This window comes from Emys orbicularis, chromosome 4 (genome assembly GCF_028017835.1).
Source record: "Emys orbicularis isolate rEmyOrb1 chromosome 4, rEmyOrb1.hap1, whole genome shotgun sequence".
NCBI lineage: Eukaryota > Metazoa > Chordata > Testudines > Emydidae > Emys > Emys orbicularis.
The window spans coordinates 26,099,851-26,126,506 of record NC_088686.1 but is presented as its reverse complement, the minus strand read 5'-3'; the positions used below and the strand labels follow the sequence as shown (position 1 = coordinate 26,126,506).

General features: G+C 42.0%; 2 protein-coding genes and 1 pseudogene across 3 annotated transcripts in view; 1 reads left to right on the top strand and 2 right to left on the bottom strand.

The window, feature by feature from the left end:
• The window catches only part of SETD3 (SET domain containing 3, actin N3(tau)-histidine methyltransferase), a 69,763-nt gene extending 51,967 nt beyond the window's left edge, over positions 1–17,796 (bottom strand). The window contains exon 1 of the mRNA XM_065402573.1: positions 17,661–17,796. The gene's annotated coding sequence lies outside the window, so the exon portion shown is untranslated. The remainder of the gene's footprint in view (positions 1–17,660) is intronic.
• LOC135878796 (U4 spliceosomal RNA) lies at positions 1,984–2,064 on the bottom strand (annotated as a pseudogene).
• Positions 17,797–18,198: 402 nt separating the features above from the next.
• Positions 18,199–26,656, top strand: part of CCNK (cyclin K) — a 35,576-nt gene continuing 27,118 nt past the window's right edge. The window contains exons 1-6 of one of the 2 annotated variants that reach the window (XM_065402486.1): positions 18,199–18,311; positions 21,345–21,602; positions 22,720–22,801; positions 23,572–23,703; positions 25,071–25,176; positions 26,296–26,353. In XM_065402486.1, coding sequence (XP_065258558.1) covers positions 21,406–21,602; positions 22,720–22,801; positions 23,572–23,703; positions 25,071–25,176; positions 26,296–26,353 — 575 coding nt within the window. In that variant the 5' untranslated portion in view covers positions 18,199–18,311; positions 21,345–21,405. Of the gene's footprint in view, positions 18,312–21,344; positions 21,603–22,714; positions 22,802–23,571; positions 23,704–25,070; positions 25,177–26,295; positions 26,354–26,656 lie in introns of those variants that run through there. The other variant, XM_065402487.1, reaches the window with a different exon arrangement.

The window sequence follows — 26,656 nt, the reverse complement described above, 5'->3', positions numbered from 1 at the left end:
AACCAAAACTCTTTCCAAGAAAAATTAAATAAAGGACCCTGGTTTGCCAATAAGGAAAGACATGCGCCTTAGCAGAATAAACATGACAAATGTGGCAGAAACATAAAAGTTGTATGAAAACAGACTAAAATAAGATTTGGATTAGGGCCTACAGATTTGAATGACCACCAATAGCTGTGGTCTAATTCTCTCTCTCTCTTTTTTTTTTTAATGTCTCATAGAATCATAGAATGTCAGGGTTGGAAGGGACCTCAGGAGGTCATCTAGTCCAACCCCCTGCTCAAAGCAGGACCAATCCCCAGACAGATTTTTGCCCCAGATCCCTAAATGGCCCCCTCAAGGATTGAACTCACAACCCTGGGTTTAGCAGGCCAATGCTCAAACCACTGAGCTATCCCTCAATCTTGATGCACATTGTTCTGCTCTGTGTTTTTCTATCAACATGATACTTTGTCTTTTAGGCACAATAACCTTTCTATCCAAATGATAATTCTGTGCAGAACTAATGAAAGTGTCCAGCAAAAAGAAAAGAATACACTGATACACAGTGATAAATAAGCTTGGTTACGTGCCACAGCCACATTTCCAAATAGAGAGTATCAGCTAGCTTGGCAAAAAGAAGCATGCACAAACAGTGGCAGTGATGGGTTTAACTGATCTTCCCCCTCTAACACTGCTGGCAAAGAGAAGCGTTGTTGCATCAGGCTCTGAATTTCTGTCCTAACCACACACAAAGAACATTGCTTTAATGAGTTATAAAATGCTCCCCCCCCCCCCGCCTTTTAACAGCTTTTGAAAGAATGAACATTAGACACTTCTACCAAACATTTTTCCCTAAAAGGCACTTAAGTTGGTAGCAATTTCAATTTTTTAAAATGACTGCCTAAAAACAGAATATGTAAGCAACCCGTGAGTCCACTAGTATATAGTTTTATAGAGCTTTTCTGTGTCATAACATTATAGACCTATAGAAATATGGTGCTATGTTTCCATGTCAAGCTCTAAAATATGGACATTTCAAGACAATACTTCAGGACAGACTAACTGTTGTACAGAGTTCAATCACTGGGACATTCTGATGGAGAGTAGATAATGGCACAACTGGCAGAATTAAGGTTCCTACAACAACTGAAAGGGCTCCCCAATACCTATGTAGGAGAATGGTAGAGTTAAATTGCTCTGAGCACTTTTAATGACAAATTTTTGACTGTTAATTTTTTCAAAAACGTATTACCTCTTATTGCTGTGGGGAAAAAAATAAATATGTTTAAGTGTTTGTGACACAAAAACAGGCAACTGTCAATAAATGGGAAGGGTGAGAAAAGATTTATAATTTTTAAGAAATCAGTTTATATGTCTATAATGAGCACTACTTTTACTTGCAACCACCACCCATGTAGTGTTACTTAGAAGCCACATGTTCACACCTTGTCACTTTTAAGGAGTTATTATAGATGCTCATGTTACTAATCATTACTTCTGCAAAAAGATACCAAGATTAATGACAGACAATGCAACCTTGCATTAATAGATAATATTTATTACTTCCATCACAGTTTAACCTGCTCATACAGTATAAACCTATGGTTGTCAGCAATGCCATTTCCCAATTCTAGCACTAACCCTGTATCTTCGACCCTTGCTACATGTCTGTTCAGAGAAGGTACACCTACAGAACTGTAGATGTTTGACTGATTGCTTGAGTAGCACCAGGAGAAGCTTCAAAAATACAGCCAGGTAGATGGGACTTGCATATTCCCTAGTGCCGAGTGGCCCTGTGTGTTCTAACAGTGGAAAAACAGAATATATTTCTGAACAAATTAAAATTTTTTATTAAAGTTAATGTTTGAAATCAAATTTACACAAGTTAAGAGGGAAGGTACTGTACATCTGGGGTCGGGCTTGGGTTTTGGGGGATTGCGAGTATCGGTTACAAGGTTCACGAGGTACATACATATCACATAACTAGCATTGATCCAGATTGGGGTGTGGGAGTTTTTCAACTAGCAATAATCACACCTCAGATTAACCTCATTGGTTATGATACTGCCACTGCTACTACACTTGATCTTAGCCATAAGGCCGAGAACTCAATTCTTATTTAAAAAAAAAAAAAAAAAAAGCCTTTAAAAACTGAGGAACATAACTCAATTCCAAGATGAGATTAAAGCAGGTGAGACTGGTCAGACTAGATACAGAAACATGGGTTCAAAAGACAAAACTTTCTGCTGAAAGTCTTCAGTGAGTAAGACAAACTCAATTACATACAAATCACTAACTCGCCAATGCTCCTTTCAATCTCTTTTTACAATGCAATAGTAGTCTCTCTGACTCCAAGCCAGCCATAAAGTTAATCATTTATTTATGGATTACAAACATCAAACAAAATTGTTAAACCATAACTCCTCTTTCAGAATTTCACTTGGTCTATTACTATTTAAAAAAAAAAAATTAAGAAAAATGTACTGCTGAAAAATTGTTTTACTGTAAAACAGACTCCTAAAAATGACCAAAACAATAATACCTTGTACTGAATATTAACACCAATGGGACAGATTATAGTTGATTGTGTATATCATATATGAATATTAATATTAACATACCAACTGGAACTCAAAAAAAAATGCTGTATTAAAGATTCAATAGAAACATATCTACAAGTATACAGCTCTGAGGTAGCTGCAGCACACAGAGCGTTCCTTACATTAGCATGCAGTCTAGCTTTTCACTAAACATTTTGAATTTCTGGAGTAATGTTGAATAGACGTCACAATACATATGCCTGGATCCCAAAAAGCTTCTCCCTTCATTATTTACATCTTGCCCAATCCCAACACAAAACAGCTATTTTCCTAAACACTTTCAGACTCATGAGGTGAGACCATGTATTTCCTGAACACAAATACAAGATTTTAGTGTTTTATAAAAGCAGTCAATAATATCCCCTACTACTGCTCAGTTTGTTGAATCACTGCAGTTAATGGGTGGATCAGTTGGGCAAGAAATAGCACGCATTAGGTCTGGTTATTACGCCAGATAAATCTAAGTCCCTGGCAATTACCATCAAGCAGCCTCTAGGTCCAAATTACAACAAGCTCAGTATTAATAACCTGTCCAGATAGGACAACAAATAGATAGCAAAGGTCAAAATCTTGGGTAGCACCATAGACTTTGCTGGAGAATGCTCAAAATATGTGGACACTTGTATAGCATGTTTCGGGCCTTTCACCAGCCTCTGTGGTACAGCATGACTTCAAGCTTGCCAGAAAGATGAGGATCTGTAGAACTACAAATATACCAACTCTGTTGTAAAACAGTGAAACATGGGCACCGAGAAAGGCTAAAGAGCACTAGATTGATGTTTTTGATTCTCATCATCTTTGTCAGCTGCTCCACATTAAGTGGCAGGACAAGATTAGAAATGAGCATATTTTAAACTGAACCCAACCACCTCCATCAGGCCTGGTTTGGTTTTGGTGGCTTTCTTAGTACGGACACATTATTAGGATGGAAGATCAACAAATTCCAAAGTGTGTTTACCAAGGAATACCACTTTATGCCCAGCAATCATGTGGTCGCCAAAAGCTTTGTTGGTGCAGTAAGACCACCATTGATTGACATGCTGATAGGATATTCAGTTTACCTCAAACATCTAGCTTGAGATCTACCCGAATGGTGCTCAATCTGCAAGGAGGCTATGTCCCTTTGTGATTTGCCATGACAACAATGATACCAGTGTAAGATTCTTCTCTATAGTACATACTTTGAGGAAGAAAAATATTGTGACAATGCCACATAAGTCAATACTACAGTTTTACTCAGTGCTGCTGTGACCAGCTCATAGACAATATTGTTCCTGTAATATGTAAATGCCCACATAAAAGTGCCCATTTTTAACAGAGGGCAATAGAACACCTAATGTTCCCCCATACATGAATGTGCAAAAAAAAGCTAAATCTGATTTAAAGGTTAAATAAGGACATTTTTCTAAAGTATGAGGAGAAATGTGTCAAGTGTGTACAACAATAGACCCCAAAACTAACTTCATATCAAAGCTATCACTACTCTGAAAAACAAGGCAAGCACTAATATAAAAACAAATGCAATTCAATAATGCCATACTAAAAATTAAATAAAAAATTAACAGTTGCTTTCCCCTTCACTCTCCCTATTTAATCTCAAGGTCAATAATGCTAGGAATAATATGAATATGCTTGATAACTAATTCATGTAGGTTTGTACTGTGAACTATTCACAGTTGTACTGTGAACTATTCTAATACACCAGCAACCCTTACTACACTATGACCCAAGTGAGGAAATCATTTACCTCTGATGTTTTCATCAGTAGACGGAATAGGCTGTTTAAAAAGATAGCAAAAAACCTATGCCCACGATTGAAAGTGCTTCCCAAAGTATCGGTTTCTTTCCCTTTCCCCAGTAAGAGGTTTTAAGCAGACTTGGTGGTAACATCATTTAGTCAATGACAGAAGCCCGTACAGCACACTTCAGGCTGCTACTTCAGATATACACTACAAGATAATTTGCAGCAGTCATGAATGATTTTTTTACCAGTCTATGCATTTGTTTCAATTTTTTTAAACTACTCAACACAGTATCTAAAAGTTTTATTCTTGATGCAATGTTTTAGTTTTGATAATTTAGCCAGAAAACCTCAAGTCAGATACAGCATCTGTTTTTCAAAAAGGTCCTGCGCTTTTACCCAATTTTACAGCTGGGCTGGTGACTGAGGCACAAGGACATCACATGACTTCCTTGAGCTTCAATCAATCCAGCTGTAAAATACATTTGGATTGTTTGGGAACAAATTGCTCGTATGCTTCGTGCTGGAAGAATGGGAAACATGTTTCACCTAATCTACCTGGAAATGTTTCTCTCCAATTCATAGAGTACCAAAAACCCCTTCAAAATAAGTCTACACTTATTAGTTGATAGATAGCTAGATAGATATATATAGGGGGGGGGGAGGGGAATGGTGACTGCCAAAAGAAAGTGTCCCTTGTGGACCAGTTAAACCTGCCCAGTTAAACCGAGTTTTTGTATAATTAAGAAGTCACCTATTAGGTAACATTTTCTACCAAAAGTTCATGTGCTAATATTTAAAACCAGTGTAAACACATGCTACTTTTGTCTCCAGATATGAATTCGGCGATTATGAAAGATGCCCAATTGATAGCCCTGGAAACTGAAGTCCTCTGTGTAGACACAAAATACATATAGCAGAGCTGTTTCTACAACTGCAAATTTAAGATCCATAATTCACCACTGCTCTATCTCCAGCAGTGTTAACAGCAGTGCTGGTTGTAGTACAGACAGGACTCGGGTATTTTTACCACATCATCTATCTTTATTCAGAGTCAGATAGCAATACTACAGACACCTGAATCCTGTCTTATACTACTGCCTTCTGGGATACTAGCACAGTGAAGTTGCAACATTGTTAAATTATAGGTCCTACACTATAATTGTGTAATTGTAACAATAGTATAAGCTTCCATGGCACTGCCATAGAGCAGTGGTTCCCAAACTGGGGTTTGTGAACCTCTGGGGGTTACAGGGGGTTCTCGGGAAAAAATTCCCTAATGGCGGACAGAGCTGTCCCTAGGGACCCCAGCACAGGGCCAGCAGCCCAGAGCCCCTGGACTTCCAAGAGTAAGCAAATCAAAGCAAGCATATCTATCACACTGAGGAGATTTAAACTTCAAAACTCCTTATAAGAAATGGAAAGGAAGGTGGATTTTTTGGGGTTTTTTTTGTTTTTAAATTAAATAGGTAGCTAATATTGTTTTTAAAATTATTATGAAGAACAAGTTTAAGCTTTGTTGTAACGTGCATTGTTTGCCTGGACTGCTCAAGACCTGATTGCTTGTGTAGGAGGAACCCTTTGAGTTGGCTTCTTAAATACCTTCATGCTGTTTCACATCTGATACTCCTTTATGAAACATACGAGCCTTGTCTTATAACAGGTTTATTCAAAGTGATACAAGCTAGAAAGTGAGATCTCGAAAGAGTGTTGCCATTTTCGTAATGTAATAAAAATACTGTAATGATAAATAATAATAAATAGTGTGTAATAAGCATGTCATAAAAACAAATTTTATATTTCCAAGATCACTGCTTTTATAATTTATACTCATGTAAAGGAAAAAATCCCTGGAAATATTCATTTTTAGGAGGGGGTTCGTGAGACTTAATATATTAGTGAAAGGGGTTCACAGGTTGTTAAAGTTTGGGAACCACTGCCATAGAGTGACCACCTTTAGGAGCAAGAAGTAGTTCAGTCTCCATTCTGATGTAGTTATTGGATTCTTTCCCAAGGCTGCCAAACATGAGAAGCAAATGTGCTCACTGTGCTAGTGGGGTCAGTCCACTGGAAACTGAACCGAGACACTCTCACTTGTTTCACACAGACCATCCAAAAACTTTTGGTTACTACCAACCTCGACTTGATGTAATCTGCCAACCTAGAGGCAGAAATGCCTTATATTAATTAAGAGTTTCCTAAGCCATCAATTCCTCTGTATATTTACTTTTTTAAATGGTGACCTGAAAATAAACACACACAACATTTTAGTACTTCGTACAAATGCTCTGAAAATGCAGAGAAATAGGTATCTCAGCACACTAGTATTTTTCATTTGCTTTTTCCTTTTACAGCTCCAGAATTGTATTCCTGCTTCACATAACATTAGAGCTTGGTAAGAAAAGTTTTCTCCAATATTGCAGGGATTTTTAAGAGTTCTCTTTTTCAACTTATAACCAATAAAATAAAAGATACAAAACTATGCCACACTGCATAATTCAGTTAATTGAGATGTCTCCAAGGAACAGATTTAAGGCTAAATATACTTAATGGCAAGGACTACAGCTTATTAGAACTCCTAAGTGAAATGTCCTCAGGTGACTTAATGGCTATTGGGCCTGACGTGAGACATTCTTGTGCCGGTTGTTAATTTTTTCCTCAACATCTTTCTGTCCATCCTTAGTTAGGATATAAGGAGAAAGTGGCTGAAGTGCTTTACCACTGCCTGCCAGGCTGCTTCTTTCCAGTCAATTATTCTGAGCTACCATGCTGGCATCTCACATCTGTCCCTGCCACTGGACAGGTAGCGGACTCAGTCTATCTCAGAGTAAATGTGCTCCTCCCCAATTCCATGGGCCTTTACAGAAATGCAATGGGCTCATCCCAGCTTTGAAGCTCACCAAGTCCATGACTTTTACTATATACCCCTGACTAAAACTTGGGGGGGGGGAGGGGAGCGGCTCGGAGGGGTGGCCGGGGGGGGCACTGCGGGTGCTGGGGGGGGGGGGGCCTGGGGGTGGCGCCGCAGGTCCTCGGGGGGGGGGGGAAGAGAGTCACGGCCCAGGGGTGTTACAGGTGCTCGGACGGGGGGAGCAGGTACCTGGGAAGGGGTGTGTGCCAGGGGTGCTGGGGGGGGTGGTGGTAAGTGGTTTGTGGCCCAGGAGGGGGGGTGTTGCTGGGGCTGGGACCGGCTCCCTACCTGGCTCCTGGGAAGCAGGGACCCCACCTCCTAGCTCCACGTGCTGCCTCCACTCCGCCCCAAGCCCCGGTTCTGCAGTTGCTGTCGCCCTTCTGGTAAGCACCCCAACCCCCAGCTCTGAATCCCCCCTCACACCCAAACTCCTGCTGCTGGAGGACGAGGGCAAGACTGCCCCAGCAGTGTCCGGTGTGCCTAGCCCAGGGGCTGCCTGAGCTGCTCAGGCGGCCCCCGGGCCAGGTGCACTGGCCGCTGCAGAAGTCACGGAAAGTCACAGAATCCGTGACTTTCTTGACAAACATGGAGCCTTATTAATGATGAACTAAATGTTAACTTTGTTTTAAGATGTAACTTTGTTTAAGATGTTCCCTCCCACCTAGTGATCCAAATACAAGTTATTGCTTCCTCTTAAATTGAAGTAAGGGTGGCAATACCATAACATGCCATCCTTACTTCCGCGCTGCTGTTGGCGGTGACTCTGCCTTCAGAACTGGGCTCCCAGCCAGCAGCTACCACTCTCCAGCTGCCCAGCTCTGAAGGCAGCAGCAGCAGCGCAGAAGTAAGGGTATCAGTACTGCAACCCCTCTCCCCCCCCCATAACTTTGCAACCGTTCCACAACTCCTTTTTGGGTCAGGACCCCTACAATTATAACACTGTGAAATTTCAGATTTGAATAGGTGAAATCATGAAATTTATGATTTTTAAAATCCCATGCCCATGAAATTGACCAAAATGGCCTGTGAATTTGGTAGGATCCTAACTATTAGGTCGTGCAGAACTAGAAACACTTCTGAATACAATGGATAGTTGAGATGTTCTTAGAAACCCCCAGGTTAGCTTTCAACAAACTATTGTGCTTATCACAGCAAAAAATAAAGTCAGTAAAGGCCACATATTTAGCATAATGTAATACAAGAAATAATTCATGTGAATTTACAGAGGACTTCTGGGCTTTGGTAAGAATTACAGTACATTCTTGTGTCAATTATCAGAAAAATGTGCAAATGTCAGCCAGTAAGTGAAATTTCTTTTCATCCTTTCAGAAGTCACTACTTCTCCTAAGTATGGTGCAAGTGAAGTAATTCTCAAGTCTTAGGTAGTAGAAGAAAGCTTAAGAAATCCGATGGTGTTCCAATCAGCAGGACTGAAGGCTAAAGGATTTTTATTATCATCATCTTTGTTCCAGTGCCACTTCATCATTTCAAAGCATCTGAATACAGAGTGAGCCCATCTCTTAATTTTAAGGCTGTCATCTGCATAGTGGCCTCACCTTTGGTCAACCACAGCTGTAGTACTTACTTCCTGCCTGCAAGGACAAGGGGGTTAACTCATCCAAGGCTAGCTTTAATTCCTATCTAATAGGTGGCAACCGGAGGTAACTAATCCATTTTCTCAACATTAGAAAGCAACATGCCTGATCTGCTTTGGTCCTAGAGAACTCAAATTGTCATATTACTCCAGAATCCAACCACCTCTCAAAGTAACTCTATAAATGGCTTGCCACATACTCCAATATTTCCTAAAATCTGCTATTCTAATTGTTACATTATATCATCCTAATTTAAAACAATTAAACAAATGAATGGCAGTTTAAATGTAGAAACTATTTCTTCATATTTTTAACATTTAGCTATATATGAAAAAAGGAGATGCTAACATTTTACGAAAATGTAGCCCTCATTTACCCCAACTATGGAAAGTGGTATTTCCTGAATTAAAGCCCTCTTTTTGACTGCTTACTCCAACAGCAGCAAAACTGAACATACTGAAGTTACATTTGCCCTAATATCTGGGATTATGTTGGGCACAGTGGTGTGGCGCCTGTAATCCCAACTACTTGGGAGGCTGAGGCTGGTGGATTGCTCAGGGGTTCTGGGCTGCAGTGCCTTATGCTGATCGGGTGTCCGGTGACACTGACAGCCTGGCCAGTGGGTGGCTGAAGAACTGGCTAAAATACCACAAATGATGTGTTGTGATTGGTGCTCTCTCTGTGAGGGCTGATGGACCAATCGATCAAGGTGATCTAGGATTACAACCTGGATATAAAAGAGATTTGCAGGTTTTGTTATAAAGCATGGATTAAAGAATTTTTGAAATTATAAAAAGAAAAAATGGAAGATGCAGGTATTTGCACTAACTGCTTACAAAGGGATAAAGGTACATATTGATTTACCTCTGTTGGGAGCTGCATAACTAGACCACTGTATATCATATCCTAAATGTGTACCTCCTCACAAGGAAGAATAAGACGAGAATTTCACACAGAAAGACTAACATAGAAAAAGTAAAGTCTAAATATGGCTTTGACCTCAGAATCACCCTTCTAACTTAAATATAAAGAAAAGAGTTTAAAAAATGTTTTTTTTAATGGTGTTCTATTTTGGTGTTTGATATGTCATTCTAAGCTAGAATATTATAATTCAGAAGTAAATTTATGAAGCAAAGAAAATATATTCCTTGCCTCTTACCACAGTGATGTTCTCTCTACTGTCCATTTTTTTGGTCAGTACTTTTTAAACTGATACAAAAAGTAGTAGAGTAAAATCCAATTGCAAATACTTCTTAGAATACCAAGTTTTGTCTCTTGAACTCTGAATTACATTCTTCTAAATTCTGCCAAAGCTTTTTAGCCCAAACATATTAGACTTACCAGTCAAGAGAAGCTGAAAATAATGCCAATGATATATAGGGGATACAAATGAATAGTGTTCCGAAATGAATTTCCCAATCTCAACTGATTAATTATTTTCAGGTCCAAGTGAATCAGGACGTAAGAATAACATCAGGAAACTATTATAACTGGTGCAGATAATGACACTTATGGTTAAGACTGCCCAGCACCATTATAAAACCCTGTTTTAAGTTGTTTATAACTTTACCAAACTTTAACCATTAGGGCTAAGTTTCCTATGTCATGAGTCTGCTTCAGGCTAAATTTTTCTACAAAATTTCAGCTGAAACCATTCAACTGTTTCAGAGAACAAAACTGGGGGAAAAGAAGATGTTTTAAAAAAAATTCTTAAGTCATTTCATTGAGAAACTAGCACTTCCATATTTTGGAGCAAGGACTTGAAATTTGGCATTGGGACTGGTGTCAGGGATGTGCCTTTTGCCCTTCCCATGATAATTTGCCCAAACTTGGTCACCTTACGAGACTCTGAAATATCTCAATTTGCACATGATCAGCGGTGACAGAGTTTGACAGCTAAATTCTCCCAGGATTGTGTCTACTGAGCATGCTCCAGCCCAAGGCTAGAGGGGCTAAGAAGGATTTTCCCTGCAACTGATGACTGCCAGATTCCACTGTGAAGCAGGGCACTGGAACTGAGAGTAGCAAGACTGTCTCTCCTCTGCTCTCGATGCCCCTTTTGCTGGTGCAAGAAGCAGAAGGAAGGTGGTTCCTGACAAGAATGCAGATGGACTGGGAGGGAGGAGTGAAGGAGACAAGGTGCAGAAGTTGTAGAAACCATAGCATGGGGTGTAGCAGAGAGGGGAAAGAACAGGACCAAAAGGTTGAGAAATGGAGGCAGGCAGCAGCTGGGGTAGGTGGGTTGGATAGAAACAGAGGAGGAGGGGGACAGGAGTCAGGGTGTGGGTTGGATTAGAGCAGAGGAAGAGTAGAGATGTGTTCAGGGTTGCACAGGAGCAGAGGGGAAAAGGGCAAGATCTGGAAAGGGGGAAGTGGAAAAAAGTAGACAGGGATGAAGACATGTAGTGATTACAGAGTCAAAAGGATCTATAACCACTAGAGCAAATCCCCATTAAAATCTGGAACTGAACCCAGGGAGTCAAATTAAGGTTGCATGAGCAACACTAATTTGGACATCTTGTAACTTTGAACACTTTACTTTGCCACCTTAGTGTTTAGCGTAGTTTTTTGGATGCAATAGAAATAAGACTAATAGAGATTCTACTCTTTAAAACGTATTTTAACCAAAATTATTTTCTTATTTAAGCACCTGGAAACCTGGTCTGGAAAGTTGAAGTGTCTCTGATGAGTAAACTGGTAAAGGAGAGAATCAGAGTTAAATTCAGAACCACTTTTGCCTCTATCAAAATCTGTATCACATAATACAGTACTAAGGTTTGCCATCACTAGCATAGGGTTGAGGATATTGGTGGAACATAAGGAAGATTGCACTGCTACTACCTCCACTGTACCTGCTCTGAAAAAAATAATTTTAGTTTCAAGATCATCAAACTAGTGCTTTTCATAGAACTACATTCACTTTCTTTAAAGTGCAGGAAAAAAACCCGCTGTACAGTCTTTGAAGATACTAAATTTCCCTTTTCAAGTATGTTAAAGCTCACCATTGGTAAAATACTTAGGCTATGTCTACACAACATCTTATTTCAGAATAATTTACATTGCTCAGGGATGTGAATAGCGCTATATTGGCAGGAGAGCTTCTACCACTGACATAGCTACCGCCTCTCATGGAGGTGGATTTTTTATGCTGACAAGAGCTCTCTTGTCAGCAAACAGCATCTTCACCAGATGCACCGCATGTGTAAACAAGCCCTCAGAAGTAACCAGCCTTCAGAAATCAACATCAAATGAAGTTACTAGAATCAAATGCATTTTAAAAAACGATAATACGTCAGCCACACAGAGAGGGGGTCTATATATGTATTGAGACACAAATTCAACATTTGCTGACAAAGGACAATTCACAATTTTCTACCTGGGTTTTACCAAGTTGAGAGAATAATCCTGTCTCAACACCACAATTACAGTTCCCAATAAATGGGCCTCAAAAGGGATTTGATTAGTAGTTCTTAGCATAGACTAATTGAAATCAAGCAGAATGGTGTCTTGACAATACTGACTTGCCATGTACAAAATATTTATGAGTTTACCCTCAAAAAGTAAAAAGTACTATTACTAATCAAGAAGTCTGACATTGTAAGATTAATGAAGTCTGACTATATTTATTGATGGGATAGAAATACTGGCAAATCTAGCATCTCTTGATCAATGCTTGAGAAGTTTACCAGACACTTTAAGCCAGAAGACTATTCGAAATACTGGAGAGTGGGGAGAACCAGCCACGTCCAAAGCAATACCCCTTGATCCCCACAATACTGAGATTTTCTACTAGGTGCTATCCTCAGATGCCACTCAGGAAGACACCATGGTATTAGTTAATATTGGAGAAAGTAACTTTTTTTTCTCTAAATTGATGTGCACGTTCTTTTTGGGGGGAGAGAAGTAGTGTTTTTAGCTGTTTTCCACTTGCCGGGGAAACATCAGTTGTCAGTTACAAATAAGCAAGTGGACTTTCAAGCCTTGTCTCCTGACAGACAATATCCTTCCCCGCCTCCCACTGAAGTTCTCTACTCAGACGACTGTTCACCTAAGCCAGTGAAAATATTACTCTTTATGAAAAAGCCATTCAAAACCACTAACCATCATTGCCCCATCATATTGTTTTTGTCACTTCATATCTCACTTCCTGAACTGCCCCCTTCTAAAGAGTCCCACACAAAAAACATTTGTTACCCAAGAGTTCAGGTTTCTCAAATGCATTTCTTGTCAACACAATCACTTTAAAAGACACATAAACCACTATTTCATAAATAACAACTTAGCTCTCATGTATTGCTTTTGTAGTAACCCGCACCCTGGCACTAGCACCTGCTCCAGTTGCAATGCAGCTGCACCTGGAGGGTGAGGAAGAGGGCCCATGAAAGGGCAGCTCGAGCTGAGGAGGGGGCTCAGAATCCACCTGAAGGAGCAGTTGGTAAAAGCTGTTAGAGGAGAAGAATCGAGATGTTGAGCTAGCTCATGAACTGGAGCCTGGGTAGGGGGTAAGATGATAAAATAGAAGAACAGGAGACTACAAGTAGGGGACTCGGAACTGAGGAGGAGGAAAAAAGGAAAATACTAAAGGTTTTAGATCAGGACAAGTTGGGGGGGGGGGGGGAGACAGACCTGGGTACCTGAGCAGATACTGTTAGAGAAGGGAAGTAGAGGGAAATAAAAATCTACAGGCTTACCAGAGAGCAAGTATCAAGGACAAAAACGGAAAGGAAATATAATTTGTGAAAAAGGGAATTGACTAAAAAGCTGTGTTAGATACAAACAGATCCTGGAAGCAAAAAATGAGAAGCCCATCAACAAAGGGATCTAGAGCAGTGATGGGCAACCTGCGGCCTGCACGTGGCCTGTCAGGGTAATCTGCTGGTGGGCGGTCAGACAGTTTGTTTACAGCAGTAGGTTGCCCACCACTGACTTAGAGTGTATGAACAGAGAGTGACTGAACATCTATTGAAAAAATACTGTTCAAAAGTGCCTAATGGACAAGTGACGGTCCTCTAGGTGAAGAAACCCTGCTTGTGGATAAACTCTGTGAAAGAGGTACAGCCACAGGAACATTGAATCTAAGAAGCACTTCAAGATGAAGAGAAGCAAAAAACAGGACAGCAAGAGTGGAGTTAAACTTACAGCCAAAGATAGAAAACGTTGATTCTGCTCTGAAGTGACACAGTATATTGTAATTTCTTTTGTTCTTGTTAAGAACAATGCATTTGGTACTAACTGCAAAGTGTGTACAAGTTCACAAAGGCTAATGAGTTGGTAACCTGTAGTTTATTATTATAAATGATCTTTGGTAATGTTCTATAGTATTTACACTCCTGATACAATGTTGAAGTTTTTCCTTATAAAGTTCTAAAAATGTGAAGTTATCCCTTTTGTCTTGGTTTGCCTCTGCCTCTCCTAACAGTTAGCATAGCCTACCCAGGTCACCACACTTTCTTCTCCAATCATTTATAAATAAGGATAGGTGTCATTATCCTCTCTCTGCCTCAGTTTCTCCACCTGTAAAATGAAATGAAGTGATTTACCCAAGCTCATGCAGCAGGTCAGTGGTACAGTTGGCTACAGAGCCCAGGCCTCTGACTCCCACTCCAAGACCCAATCCACTGGATCATGTTGTCTCCCATCATTGACCATTACAATATTGTAATATACAGATCCTACATGCCATTATGCTAAATGCACCTTATATGCACAACTCCTTTACACTTCCAAAATACAACCACCCACAATATATACACATCTCATTCATCCAAAACACATTCACATATATAACTTTAATTCAAACCTCAACTAGATTAGAGTAAAAACACATCTTGATAAAATAGTTTAAACATCTATGAATGTACATGTGACACAATCATACTGTATTACAGGTATCAGCAACCTTTCGCGTGCCAGTAATACATTTTAACGTTTTTAGAAGGTCTCTTTCTATACATCTATAATATATAACTAAACTATTGTTGTATGTAAAGTAAATAAAGTTTTTAAAATGTTTAAGAAGCTTCATTTAAAATTAAATTAAAATGCAGAGCCCCCCGGACCGGTGGCCAGGACCCGGGCAGTGTGAGTGCCACTGAAAATCAGCTCATGTGCCGCCTTTGGCACGCGTGCCATAGGTTGCCTACCCCTGCTGTATTATATCCAAAAATGAACATTGCCTGTGCAACCTTAATTTGGCCCCTTGTGAGCATACATTGACATAGTTTTTTAATAACAGTGGGACAAGTCTACATAAGCATCTGTGTAAAGCTTAATGTTTGATTAATTGATTTAAAACCTGCTTTAAATGTACAATTCAGTGCAATCTGCACTATGGATCTGGTAGGGAAATCTCCATAATTCTAATCACACATTCTTGCACTATACAAATACTGAACTATACTGCTAATAAAGATGCATGCATCTCATATATATGGATAGACAGTGTCTTTACGTTTTGTTGTTGTTGTTAAAATAAATACAGTATTCGTGAGTAGAGAGGACTTTGAGAAATTCAACTCTGCATCCAGTCTGTAGCTCAGTCCACCTTTACTTGGACATGCGAGTATTTTGATTCTATGTGCTTACATTTTGGCTGAAATCCTAAAACTATCTCTGGCCCTGCTTTGACAGGCAAAAGGGTATGTTTTTCAATTGTGTTAGCTCAATCCAATTAACACAATTGAAAAGCCCTGTTAAAATGCAGACTAGCATGTCCGAAGTTGTCATGTTAAATTAACCTGACTGAGCTAACACGATTGACAAAACACACCCTTTTTGCCCCTGAAGACATATTCTCTGTGTATTTGTAGTTTACTGAGCGGCTGTCTAGTTTTAATTAGGAGCCAGACATATGGATAATATCTGAAACATCACATTCATCCATGTACCTACAAGTAGCTTCTTTATACTATGTTGTTTTCAAAAACAAATGAAAGAGTAAAAGATATTCAGTGCATAGTACAATAAAAAGTAAGTATTTTGCTATTTATTTACACATTAACAAGACTGCTCCTCTGAAAAAACAGTACATTTCTCCATTAGGTCACCTTAATAAGGAAAAAAGCCCTTTCCCCTTCCTTGAGAACACAGGCTTTCCCCCTCTTTGCCAGCTACTGAAGCCTAAGTTTAGCCATTGGTCTGAAATGTGGACTGAACATCACAGACTTGGGAGGAGAAAAAGGGAGAGGGGTGTTTATTTCACAGGTAAAATGGAACATTTGGGGAGATCACAGCCTGCCATTTTATTGTGGACTTACTACAGCAGTATGAATTCATCTTTATATTTTTTTCAAGTGGTACTTTAGTCTAAACCAATCCTCTTTGAGCAGGAAAAGAAGTTGTAGAAACAGCTTCGCTATGGCATCAGTTTCAGCAGCTGCTTCAGTACTGATTTGGGAAGGTTGCAACACAGAGACTCATGGAGAAGTAATACCCCAGCAGATCAATCAATTTAAAAGATACTTTGCTTAAATCATTCAGGGTCTTTCAGTTGCTGGACTTAATTCTTTTACAAAAAATGAAATAAAATAAAATGCAAAGCCACAAAGTGGATGGGAGAAGAGAGGACAAGAGTGTTTAAAATGGTACAAACCAACGTTAAATTATTGATCAGTGAATCTGAGCTTCCTCCTGCCCACCTGCTTATGAAGCAGGAAACTAGACTCTCACATATGAGCAGAAACACTACAGAGATGGACCCAGAGAATTGGAGGTGTGGGAGAATTATGGAAAGCAAAGAGGAAGGGGGAGCTGATTTAAACATTTTTAAAACATGTGAACCCTGTAATCAAAAAAGGAGGGACAACATCATGGAGAAGTCAAGCTATTTGTTTACTTTCACTCTCCACCCTTGCTATCACTTTTTTGGAGGGAGGAGCAAGGGAAGGAAGATGAATGAGAGGAAGTGGATTTAATTGCCTCCAGTTTTCATAAAAGTGAAGAAAATCTCATACCTCCAGAGCCTACAAATGGGTATTAAAGCAAAACATCCACACATAGATACAGGACAGTGAGTAGCATGTGGGCTTGGGATGTAATGTTTTTCTCTCCTCCCCTAACAAGACACTGAGAGAGGGAAATAGACAAGCAGCAAGTGGGAGAGCTGCAGCACATGTGATGAAGTGCTGCCCATCTCGGTCAGCGTTGTCTCCTTCCAGAAAGACAGTGAGTGGGAAGCAGAAGAGAAAAGGCAAAATGGGGGACAGAGCAGCGTAGTGATTCCCATGAGAGGAGCAAGGTGGAGTGGTGGGTGAGCGGCCTGAGGGTTGCAGCACCCCCAGAAGGAATCGGGGTGAGAGTAGGAGAGGGATGAGAAGGGGGAGCTGCAAGGGGGTGCGCGAGAGGAACAGACGAGAGGAGGAAGGCGGGGCGGATAGGAAGGAGGAGGACAGCCTGTCCCACCAAGACGGCGGGTGCGGGAAGCAGGTTTTCAGCGATCAGCGCACGAGGACGGGGGTGCTCGGTACGGGGTGCTCCCAGCAGAGGAGACGGGCGGGCTAAGCTGTTCCCGCACCGGAGGAAAGGTGACACAGAGGATGGGGTGAGGTCAAGGCACCCCTAGGAGAGATGGGGGCGGCAGTTGAGAAAGGGAGAGTCACGGGGTGGAGCGAGCTCAGAGTGGCGCTGGGGGGAGCGGGTGGCGAGGCCTGGGCGCTGAGTGGATGCGTCCGGGGAAGGGGGGGGGAAGTTGCTCCCGGGGAGGCTGGCCCCTGCGGGGGATAGGTGATGTGAGGGGGCAGCGCCCCATGCCCAGCCAAGGGGTGAGAGGGCTGGTGGGCGGGGGGCTGCCCCCCCAAAAGAAGACGAGGACGGAGCGGTCGGTGGGTCCCTACCTCCCGCGAGACCGCGACGGCGCCTCCTCTTGGAAACAGCGCGGAATCGCCCACGTTTCTCACCGGACACCGTCCGCTGCCCGGGGAAGGGGGGAGGTGGCGGCCGAGCTAACCCGAGCCCCACACTCCCAACGCCCGGCCCGCCCACTGATCCCACCCCGGTGCCGCCATTGGCTGAGTCGCACCCACACAGCGGGCCCGCCCCTAGCTCTGCCACAACCAACAAATCCCATAGGCCGCCCCCTCGCCACCGCCCCTGTCGCTCACCCACTGGGAGTAGCGGAAACAGGGACCAGGGGCCAGGCCACTCCCGGTTGGTGAGAATTCCCCCTACCACTTTCGATTCCTATTGGTTGAAGTGGCCTGCAATCCTCTCGATTCTGCTCCCTGATTGGTCTTCCTCGACACTACCGCGGTAGGGTGCGCACAGACCTGTTCTGCTCAGCGTGTGACGGAGAAGGGTGGACGTTAGAGCTATGGCTATGGTTCTCATTGGTCGGTAGGAACGTGGGCGCCGTGCCCTCGCGACGCTGACGCAGTGACGTACGGGAGCGACTTGGTCCGATTCCCAAGATGGCGCCGCGCAGGGAGCGAAGGTGTCGTTGTCGTTAGTGGCCTCGCTGTGTTGTGGGACCCTCGCGTGCTTGATTCGTGAGTGTTTCTCGAGGGGAGCGTCTCTCAGAGTGGTATTGGTGGTGACGAGGGACTCAGGGCTGGGTGAATGGGGACTGGAATGCCGTGGGGAGGGGACTCCTGGGTTTGGAGCGAGGGCCGGGGCGCTGAGGAGAAGGGGTTGTGATAGTGGGGAGGGATGCTGTGGCCAGGCCGCTGGGTGTGGAGTGAGGCGCAAACTGAGATCCTGGCCAAAAAAATGGCGGGGGTGGCTGTGGTCGGTGGCCCTGAGGCAGCGGGGGATTGGGGCGGTGGGGTGGGTGCAGGTATGGGGCTGAGTCGGCGCGGTTGAGAACCTGCGGTGTGGGGGACCGTGGAGTTGGGGAGGGGATGTGTGGAAATATGCGTGCAAACACGGCTACCGTGCCAGTCGGCCCTGTGCGTTGTTTCTCTTACTTAGTTCGGCGTCTCCCTGAATTCTCGTGTTTGAGGGAGCCTGGCGTCATAAAAAACATAACATTGCTTTTCGGTTCGGTTGTGCTATTTGTGTCACACGTAGGAAAAGGACAGTCAAGACTGTACGTTGGATTAAATCAATATTTCTTTGCTGGCTATGAGGCAGGAGGTAGTGTGAACTTTTCCAAGAGCAGTTTCACTTTATAAACTGGTTTATGTTTGAAGGTGCTGTACTAAGGAGGGTAGGAATGAGCTCATGGTGCCTTTTGTGATGTATAAAGAGGATTTTTAAAATAAAACTTAGTTTAATATTGTTAAAATATCGAGTGTACCAGATTTTGTCTGTTTTGGTTTTGATGGAAAACTTCTTGAAACAAAGGATTGAGAGTTTTACTCCTGAGGGAATTCTGCACCAAAAAATAAAAAATGCTGCGCACACTATTTTAGAATTCTGCAAATTTTATTTGTCAATAAATGTGGAGGCTCCAGTATGGTAGTGGGGAGCACAGGCTACTGACTGCACAGAGGTAGGAGATCCCCCTGTAGCTCCCCCCATCCACAACACGGCAGTGAGGCTGCACCTGACCCTGACACAGCACAAGGGCTGGGCTTGCCCCAGAAACATCTTTGGGTCCTGCCCCTCTGCACCAAATATGGGCAGGTAGGCCGAGCTCAGCAGGATCAAAGTGTGGAGGGGCTTGGTGTGGAGGAATCTAGGTGTGGAGCGAGAGCATTCTGTGTGAGAGCAGCCTATTAACTGCCATGCAGGCGCTCGGGGCTGCTGCAGGGAGAGATGCCTCTACTCCCCCAGCCCAGGTGCTGCTACCGGGAGAGAGAGCTGGGGAGAGTCCTCTCTCCCGCCGTAGCCCCGGGGCAGCCTGCACACCAAACCCCTCATCCCTGGCCCCACCCCAGAACCCACACCCCCAATCAGGGCCAGTGCAAGGAAGGCGAAACTTCCACCTTGCACCCCCCCCCCCCAGCCCTGCGGCAGCTCCCCGCCCCCCCGCGACAGCTCCCCTCTGCTCCGAGCCCCCCCCCCGCGGCAGCTCCCCTCCCCCCCCCCCCGGGGAGCCGTGCGGTAGCTCACCTCTGCTCTGCCTCCTCTCCTCCCAGGCTTGCGGCGCCAAACAGCTGATTGGCGCCACAAGCCTGGGAGGCGGGAGAAGTGGAGTGGCGACCACGTGCTCGGGGAGGGGGCGTAGCAGAGGTGAGCTGGGGTGGGGAGCCCTGCGGCAGCTCCCCCCGAGGCACCCCAGCGGCAGCCCTCCAACCCCCCGGCCCGGGGAGCTGTGCGGCAGCTCCCCATCCCAGCTCACCTCTGCTCCACCTCCTCCCCAAGCATGCTGCCCCCGCTCTAATTCTCCTTCCCTCCCAGGCTTGCGGCGCCAAACAGCTGATTGGTGCTGCAAGCCTGGGAGGCGGGAGAAGTGGAGCGGCGACCGCGCGCTCAGGGAGGGGGCGTAGGAATGATGTAAAAAAAAAAATTGGGGGCACCGCTTTTTGGGGCCCCCAAATCTTGGCGCCCTATGCAACCATCTAGTTTGCCTAAATGGTAGCACCAGCCCTGCCCCCAACCCACCGCCCTAGCCCTGAGCCCCTCATCCTCGGCCCCACCCCAGAGCCCAGCCGGAGTCCTCACCCCCCTGCACTCCAATACTCGGCCACCTCCTATACTCCGAGCACCTCGGCCCCAGTCCCCCCACATGACTTTTGTTATGTGCGCCAGTATGGAGGTGACATGGAATTCCACATACAGACGCTCCCCGGGTTACGCAAGTCCTGATTTATGCAAATCTGAATTTACGGAAAAAGTTCTGTAAACTAGAATTAGGAATTTATTTATTTTTGCGTAATGGTCGGAGATACGTTTCCGACTTACGCAGAATTAGAGTTACGCAAGGTGTTCTGGAACAGAATGCTTGCGTAAGTCGGGGAGCGTCTATGTGGAAGTGAGGTGTAGATTTCAAAGAAGGGCGTGCCCTGGCTGCGGACCCCAATTCATTTATACCAGCAGGGCTCTTGTTTATGTCCATCCAATGTGTTGCTGTGCCATGGGGGAGAAATGGTTTTTCAAGTAGGTAGTTCCTAAACCATTTAGGGCCTAGAAGCATCCGAAGAAGTGGGCTGTAGCCCACGAAAGCTTATGCTCAAATAAATTTGTAAGTCTCTAAGGTGCCACAAGTACTCCTGTTCTTTTTGCAGATACAGACTAACACGGCTGCTACTCTGAAACACGGCATACACCCTAGATCAAGTGAGCAAATATAATAAGAGATTTGTAGTAACTTATTTGCCCAAGTTTCCCTATTTTGGCATTTACATCATTCTCTTAGTTTTCCACATGTCCACAGACTAGGGGAAACCAGTGTAGATGAAACCTGAATTTTTCACAAGTGAAATATCTTTTCAAAAAAACTTTTCAAGCCTTTTTTATGCATCATTAATAAGCAAAAAATACACACATATGTTTCCCTTCTTTCAGGTCATCTTTCCATTCTACGTTGTGACATGTATAGTGTATGTGTGCATAGCAAAAATATCACACATCTCAGGATGAAAAACGTTGGTCTGTTGCAGTTTTACCTGATTATTTTTATTATTATTATTTTGAAGCTGCTGTCTGAAAACCCATTGTCTGAAAACGTATCAAGCAGGAACAATTCTACTTCAATAAATGAAGGAGAATAAAGAAAATTCCAGCCCTTCTGTAAATTTGGCAAACCTGGACCACACAAAACCATGTTGGTACTGGGATAAAAAAGATCTGGCACATACACCATCACAGTTAGAAGGACTTGATCCAGCTACTGAGGCACGATACCGCCGAGAAGGAGCCAGATTCATATTTGATGTAGGAACACGTCTGGGACTGTATCCTTTTGAGTTGATATTTTCAGGGTACGACTGTAGCATTATGAATTAGAAAGTCCAGAAAAAATATACCAAGAGTGGTCCTTGTGCATTTGTGTCATTAATTTGTACAGTGTAGTCTTATTTCAAAAACATCACTAAGATTTTTAAATTAAACATCTTTGATGTTTAATGTTTTTCTACTTGAACATTTTCTTCTGTTAATTGAATCCTAGTTTCTGTAACAAATGAACTATCTTAACTAATGAAGTGACAACATAAAGGGGAAAAGTGGCCTGTCAGTTGTGTGGTGATTTTAGAAATTAAAAGCGCGTGGTCTTTCCCTTCAAGGCTCTGTTTAGGCATGTTTTTGAATTTACATCTTTTCTTGTGCATTTTGCCCCTCTGTATATTCTCTCCTAATTATTCTATCTTTTTCTTCTGTTCCCAGCTTCTTCTTCTTCTTGCCATTCCTTATACTTGGAATTACTTTCCACTTTTGTATACCAATAATCCCTTTTCTCCTTCAGTTCCTCATTAAAAATCTTAGCTTCTATAGTTTTGATCTTCACTAAAGTTGGATTTCATTTCAGCTACATCAGCCCTTAACAATCACATTTTAAATGGAGAGTTAAGGGGAAGCAAAATCCACCTGTCAGCCACAGGGAAAGTCCTTCTCTTGGCTGTACTCCCAGTCTAGTTGAAACAATGGTCTCAGTGCCTCCACCACTTGCTTGGGTGTTGTGATCATTAAATTCCATGACTCCTCTCCAAGCCTGCCATTATTGCTGGGTTTTTCAAGCCAGGTGCGGGGCTTACGTCATGCAGATGGTGTTATGGACCCTCTGTACCAGGGTGAACTTTACCTTGACTCTGTAGCCATGCCTTTTACACTGTTCTAGATATCTACTGCACCTGAATTAGATTAAAAAATGCTCAGGGCAGGAACCTTGTGTTTTTTGTGGGACTTTTTGGGTAAAACATCACACTTGCTTTCAAAACTTTAAAAATATCAGATATTAGAGAATCAGTCAGCTTATTTGTTCAAAACAGGCTTTTTCTCTGACTTGGCTTCCTCTCATGTGTCTTGTGTTTTGAACTTGATTTATACTGTTTAAATCCTTATTGTGTAGCGCAGACACTATGACACTTTGGCAACTGGAATAATTTATTTTCATCGATTTTATATGTTTCATTCCTTCAAACAGTTCCCAAGATATGTAAGTATTTACAGCATTGACTTCTTAATTCCATGGTTGCTTTAAGTATGGAATATTTAAAGTGATGGCAACTAAGAAAGGCTGATGGCCTCATTTCTTAACTAAAGCCTCATGTTTATGAATAATCCCCTGAAATATCTTGCCACGGTTATAGTTTATACATATTGTTTCTTTAAATGTTTAAGCTTTCTGTTAATATTGTGCCTTTCAGAGTTGCAGAAGTATGTCATAAGGATAATTTGGAGTATTTTAATTACATGTGATTGTTTGATTTACGATTGAATGTAGAAACAAGACATGCTTTAAACACAAAGTATTACACAGTTCTCATATTTTCCATGTATTGAAAATGTTTTATCTTGCTGTTACAATTTTGTTATGTTAATGTAATTGAAACTGTAACAATTTGTGATTTGCAGCAGGGGCTAAGTGGTCAAAGAAAAGACAAATTACATGTATAATTACGTTTTTAAACCCCCTTGTGAGGCAATGCTCTCTATGCCAAGACAAAAACCTCTGGTTGTATTTCTTTAAATAAACTAAAATGCTACTTAATAGACTGTCTTCCAAAAGGTTGTATTTACTTGGAAATAGGAAAAGCTAAATTGTGCGTATAATCATTGCCTGAGCTTCTAATTCTATTAACTATTCTCTGAGAAACAGCATCTCATAACCTGATTGTTGAAACTGACACTTAAAACACAATTCTTTTTTAGTATATAGATGCAGCATTGTAAATGTAGACCTTCTGACAGAATTTTCTTTGTTAGGTGACTGGAGCCTGCTGTCTTTTCCTGGCAGGAAAAGTTGAAGAAACTCCAAAAAAATGTAAAGATATAATCAAAACAGCCCGTAGCTTACTAAATGATGTACAATTTGGACAGTTTGGTGATGACCCAAAGGTAAAATAATTTATTCATGCTTATGATTCTTTTACTTAACTTAGCGTTTTAGCAGAGTTAATACTTACGCTATATATTTCCAGGCTTTATTTCTCTTCTGAGCTAAAAGGAAAATTGGATTCTCATTTGAAAGGGCACTATCAACTTTATTATTCAAGTTAGACAAATAAACCTAAAATTTAATTTTCTGGTATATTGCCACATATATAGTCTAAATTAAGTGTGTTTCAGTTTTCCTGTTGCTTATAAGGTGTTTTCAGCAAAAGAGAAACTGATTGATTATACAGTGTAAACTGTGAAATTGACTACATAAAATGCTGTCAAATTCACAAAGTAAACGAACTGGGGGGGAAATTTTTGCCACTAGTTTATTTCAGTTGTAGTAGTTGTAGATGTTAATTTGTAACTATAGTATATACACATTTTTCAGACAAATATGACTTATTTTTAATTAGATGCCATACCTTTAAAAGATTATGGGAGATCTTAGTTTTTTAAATCTCACTATGTGCTGTTGGTATTACTTTTCTGAGTAATGCTGCTTATATTTCATAGTTTATTTAGCAGTTAGCTTTGCCATTGCATTTGCTGTGATAGCTTCAGTTTTCTTAGTTGATACTCAGCTGTCACCATCAAAGCCCAAGATTTTTCAAAGTGACTAGTGATTTTGGATGCTGCAGTTTTGAGGTACCTATCTTGAGGCACCTTACAGGGGCTCAGTTTTCCATAGGATGGGTGTTTAACACTTTCTGAAAAGAAGGCCTCTTTAAAGTGTCAAGATGGGTATGCCACAACTGAGGCACCCAAAACCCCTATTCACTTTTCAGAAACTTAGCCCAAGTGTGTCTCTTGTGATCTGCCATCCCAAATGTAGAACAGCTCACCCCAAAATGGAGTTTTAATCTGTTTTAGACATTTTAGGTAATGAGGTGGGAGAATGGAGGTGAGAATATGGATTCAGTTGCTTCATTCACTGAAGTAAACACTTGGTAAATAACCCTAAAGGTTAAGAATATTTAAGAGAAACTAATAGATTCAAGCATAATTAGGTTCAGTAATAACTCATATTGGGCAGTTAAATCTCAGAATGCTAACATTTAAAGTAGGCGATTCAGCCTCTGAAAGGTCAGGGCCATCAATGGTAGGGAATAACTGAAGAGAAAGCTAGGAGGTGACTTGATCAGTCTTATAAATACCTGCATGGGGAAAGATAATCTAGCAGACAAATGCATAATAATATCCAGTGTCTGGAAGCTGAAGCTAAACAAATTCAACTGGAAATAAGGTCACATTTCAAATGAGCATCAAATGTTCATGAATAAAAGAGGGAATTATATATTTTGTGGTTACTTTGTCATATTGTCTAGGAGGAAGTGATGGTCCTGGAGAGAATCTTATTACAAACAATAAAGTTTGATTTACAAGTGGAACATCCATACCAGTTTCTTCTCAAGTATGCCAAACAACTCAAAGGTAAATATAAAGAGTTGCATTGCTGAACAATATTGAACAGCTCTTAAATAGCACACTTGATTTGTACTTCTTTAAAAACTTTAATCTATTCACCAACCATCTGAGAGAAATATTAACCATATTTCCCAGAAGGAAACTGGGACAGAGGTTGTGACTTCCAAGCCCACAGAGTGAGAACTAGTAGAATTTAGGTATTCTTGGCTTTCAGTCCTCAGCTCAAACCAATCTTTAAGATGTTAAAGAGATCATGTCACTTTTCTCGGTGTATGACTATTGTGTATAAATAAGGCTACGTTTTAGTCACGGGTATTTTTAGTACAAGTCATGGACAGGTCACAGGCCGTGACCTGTCCATGACTTGTACTAAAAATACCCGTGACTAAAACTTGGGTTGGGAGCGGGGTGTTGGGGGAGGTGGCCCGGAGGGCAGCCGGGGGGAGGGGAGGACCGGGAGGGTTGGCGGGGCTGGCAGGGGCTCCCTACCCGGCTCCGCGTCCCTGCAGCTCCTAGGCGGTGGAGGGGCACAAATGCTGGCTGCCGCAGCTCCCATTGGCCAGGAACCGCAGCCCCTGAACCAGCACCAGTTGCTGCAGAAGTCATGTAGGTCATGGAAAGTCATGGAATCCATGACCTCCGTGATAGACTCACAGCCTTATGTATAAATCATTTGAATCCAGTGGTTCAAGGGTTTTCTTTTCCTGGCCTGGTATAACGTGGAAACTTCCTTGATGCTTTCCTGTCTAGGCCTACTGGCCCAGGTGAAAAGTTCTTTTCCTGCTACTTGTTCAGTCTCCAAACAATAACTATTTAACTTTAAATTGCCTTAAAAAAATCATTGAATTTGTTCCCACTTATTCTGGGTCCCCCTACCATTTTTCAAAACTCAAAAAATTCAGTGCAAAAGGCAAATGTTTTGGGGGACTTTGAGCATATGAAAACATGAGGTTAGAATGTCAACAGGTTTGCACCCGTAACAGATCAGTTTTAGCTCATATACCTGAAAAGATTAGAATATTACAAAGATACCATTTTTAAGAAGTCTTTCCATTTATAATAGTTTATAAACCTAAATTTTCTGAGCTTTTTAGTTTAGTAAACTTTTTTGTTTCTCTCTTTCAGGGGATAAAAACAAAATTCAAAAACTGGTTCAAATGGCATGGACGTTTGTAAATGACAGGTAAAAAAAAAGTTTCCAGACATTTAAATATTTCAGCTAGTAACCACCACTTAGTTTATTCTGGACCCTGACCTCTTTCTCCGTCATGCACACTTTTTGTGCCCATTCCAAAGGCAGTTCATGTTTTTCCATGGATCACAGGTTTGGCCATGCTCCTTCTGCCCTCACTCCAGAGCTTTTACCTGAAGGGATTCCTCTTATTCCAGGATAAAATTTAGATCAGGAACTTCAGGGGAAAGCCCAGATCAGGGAATATGGTCAGTCCTTCCTTCCAATCCATACAGTGAGGCCAGAAAGGGCATA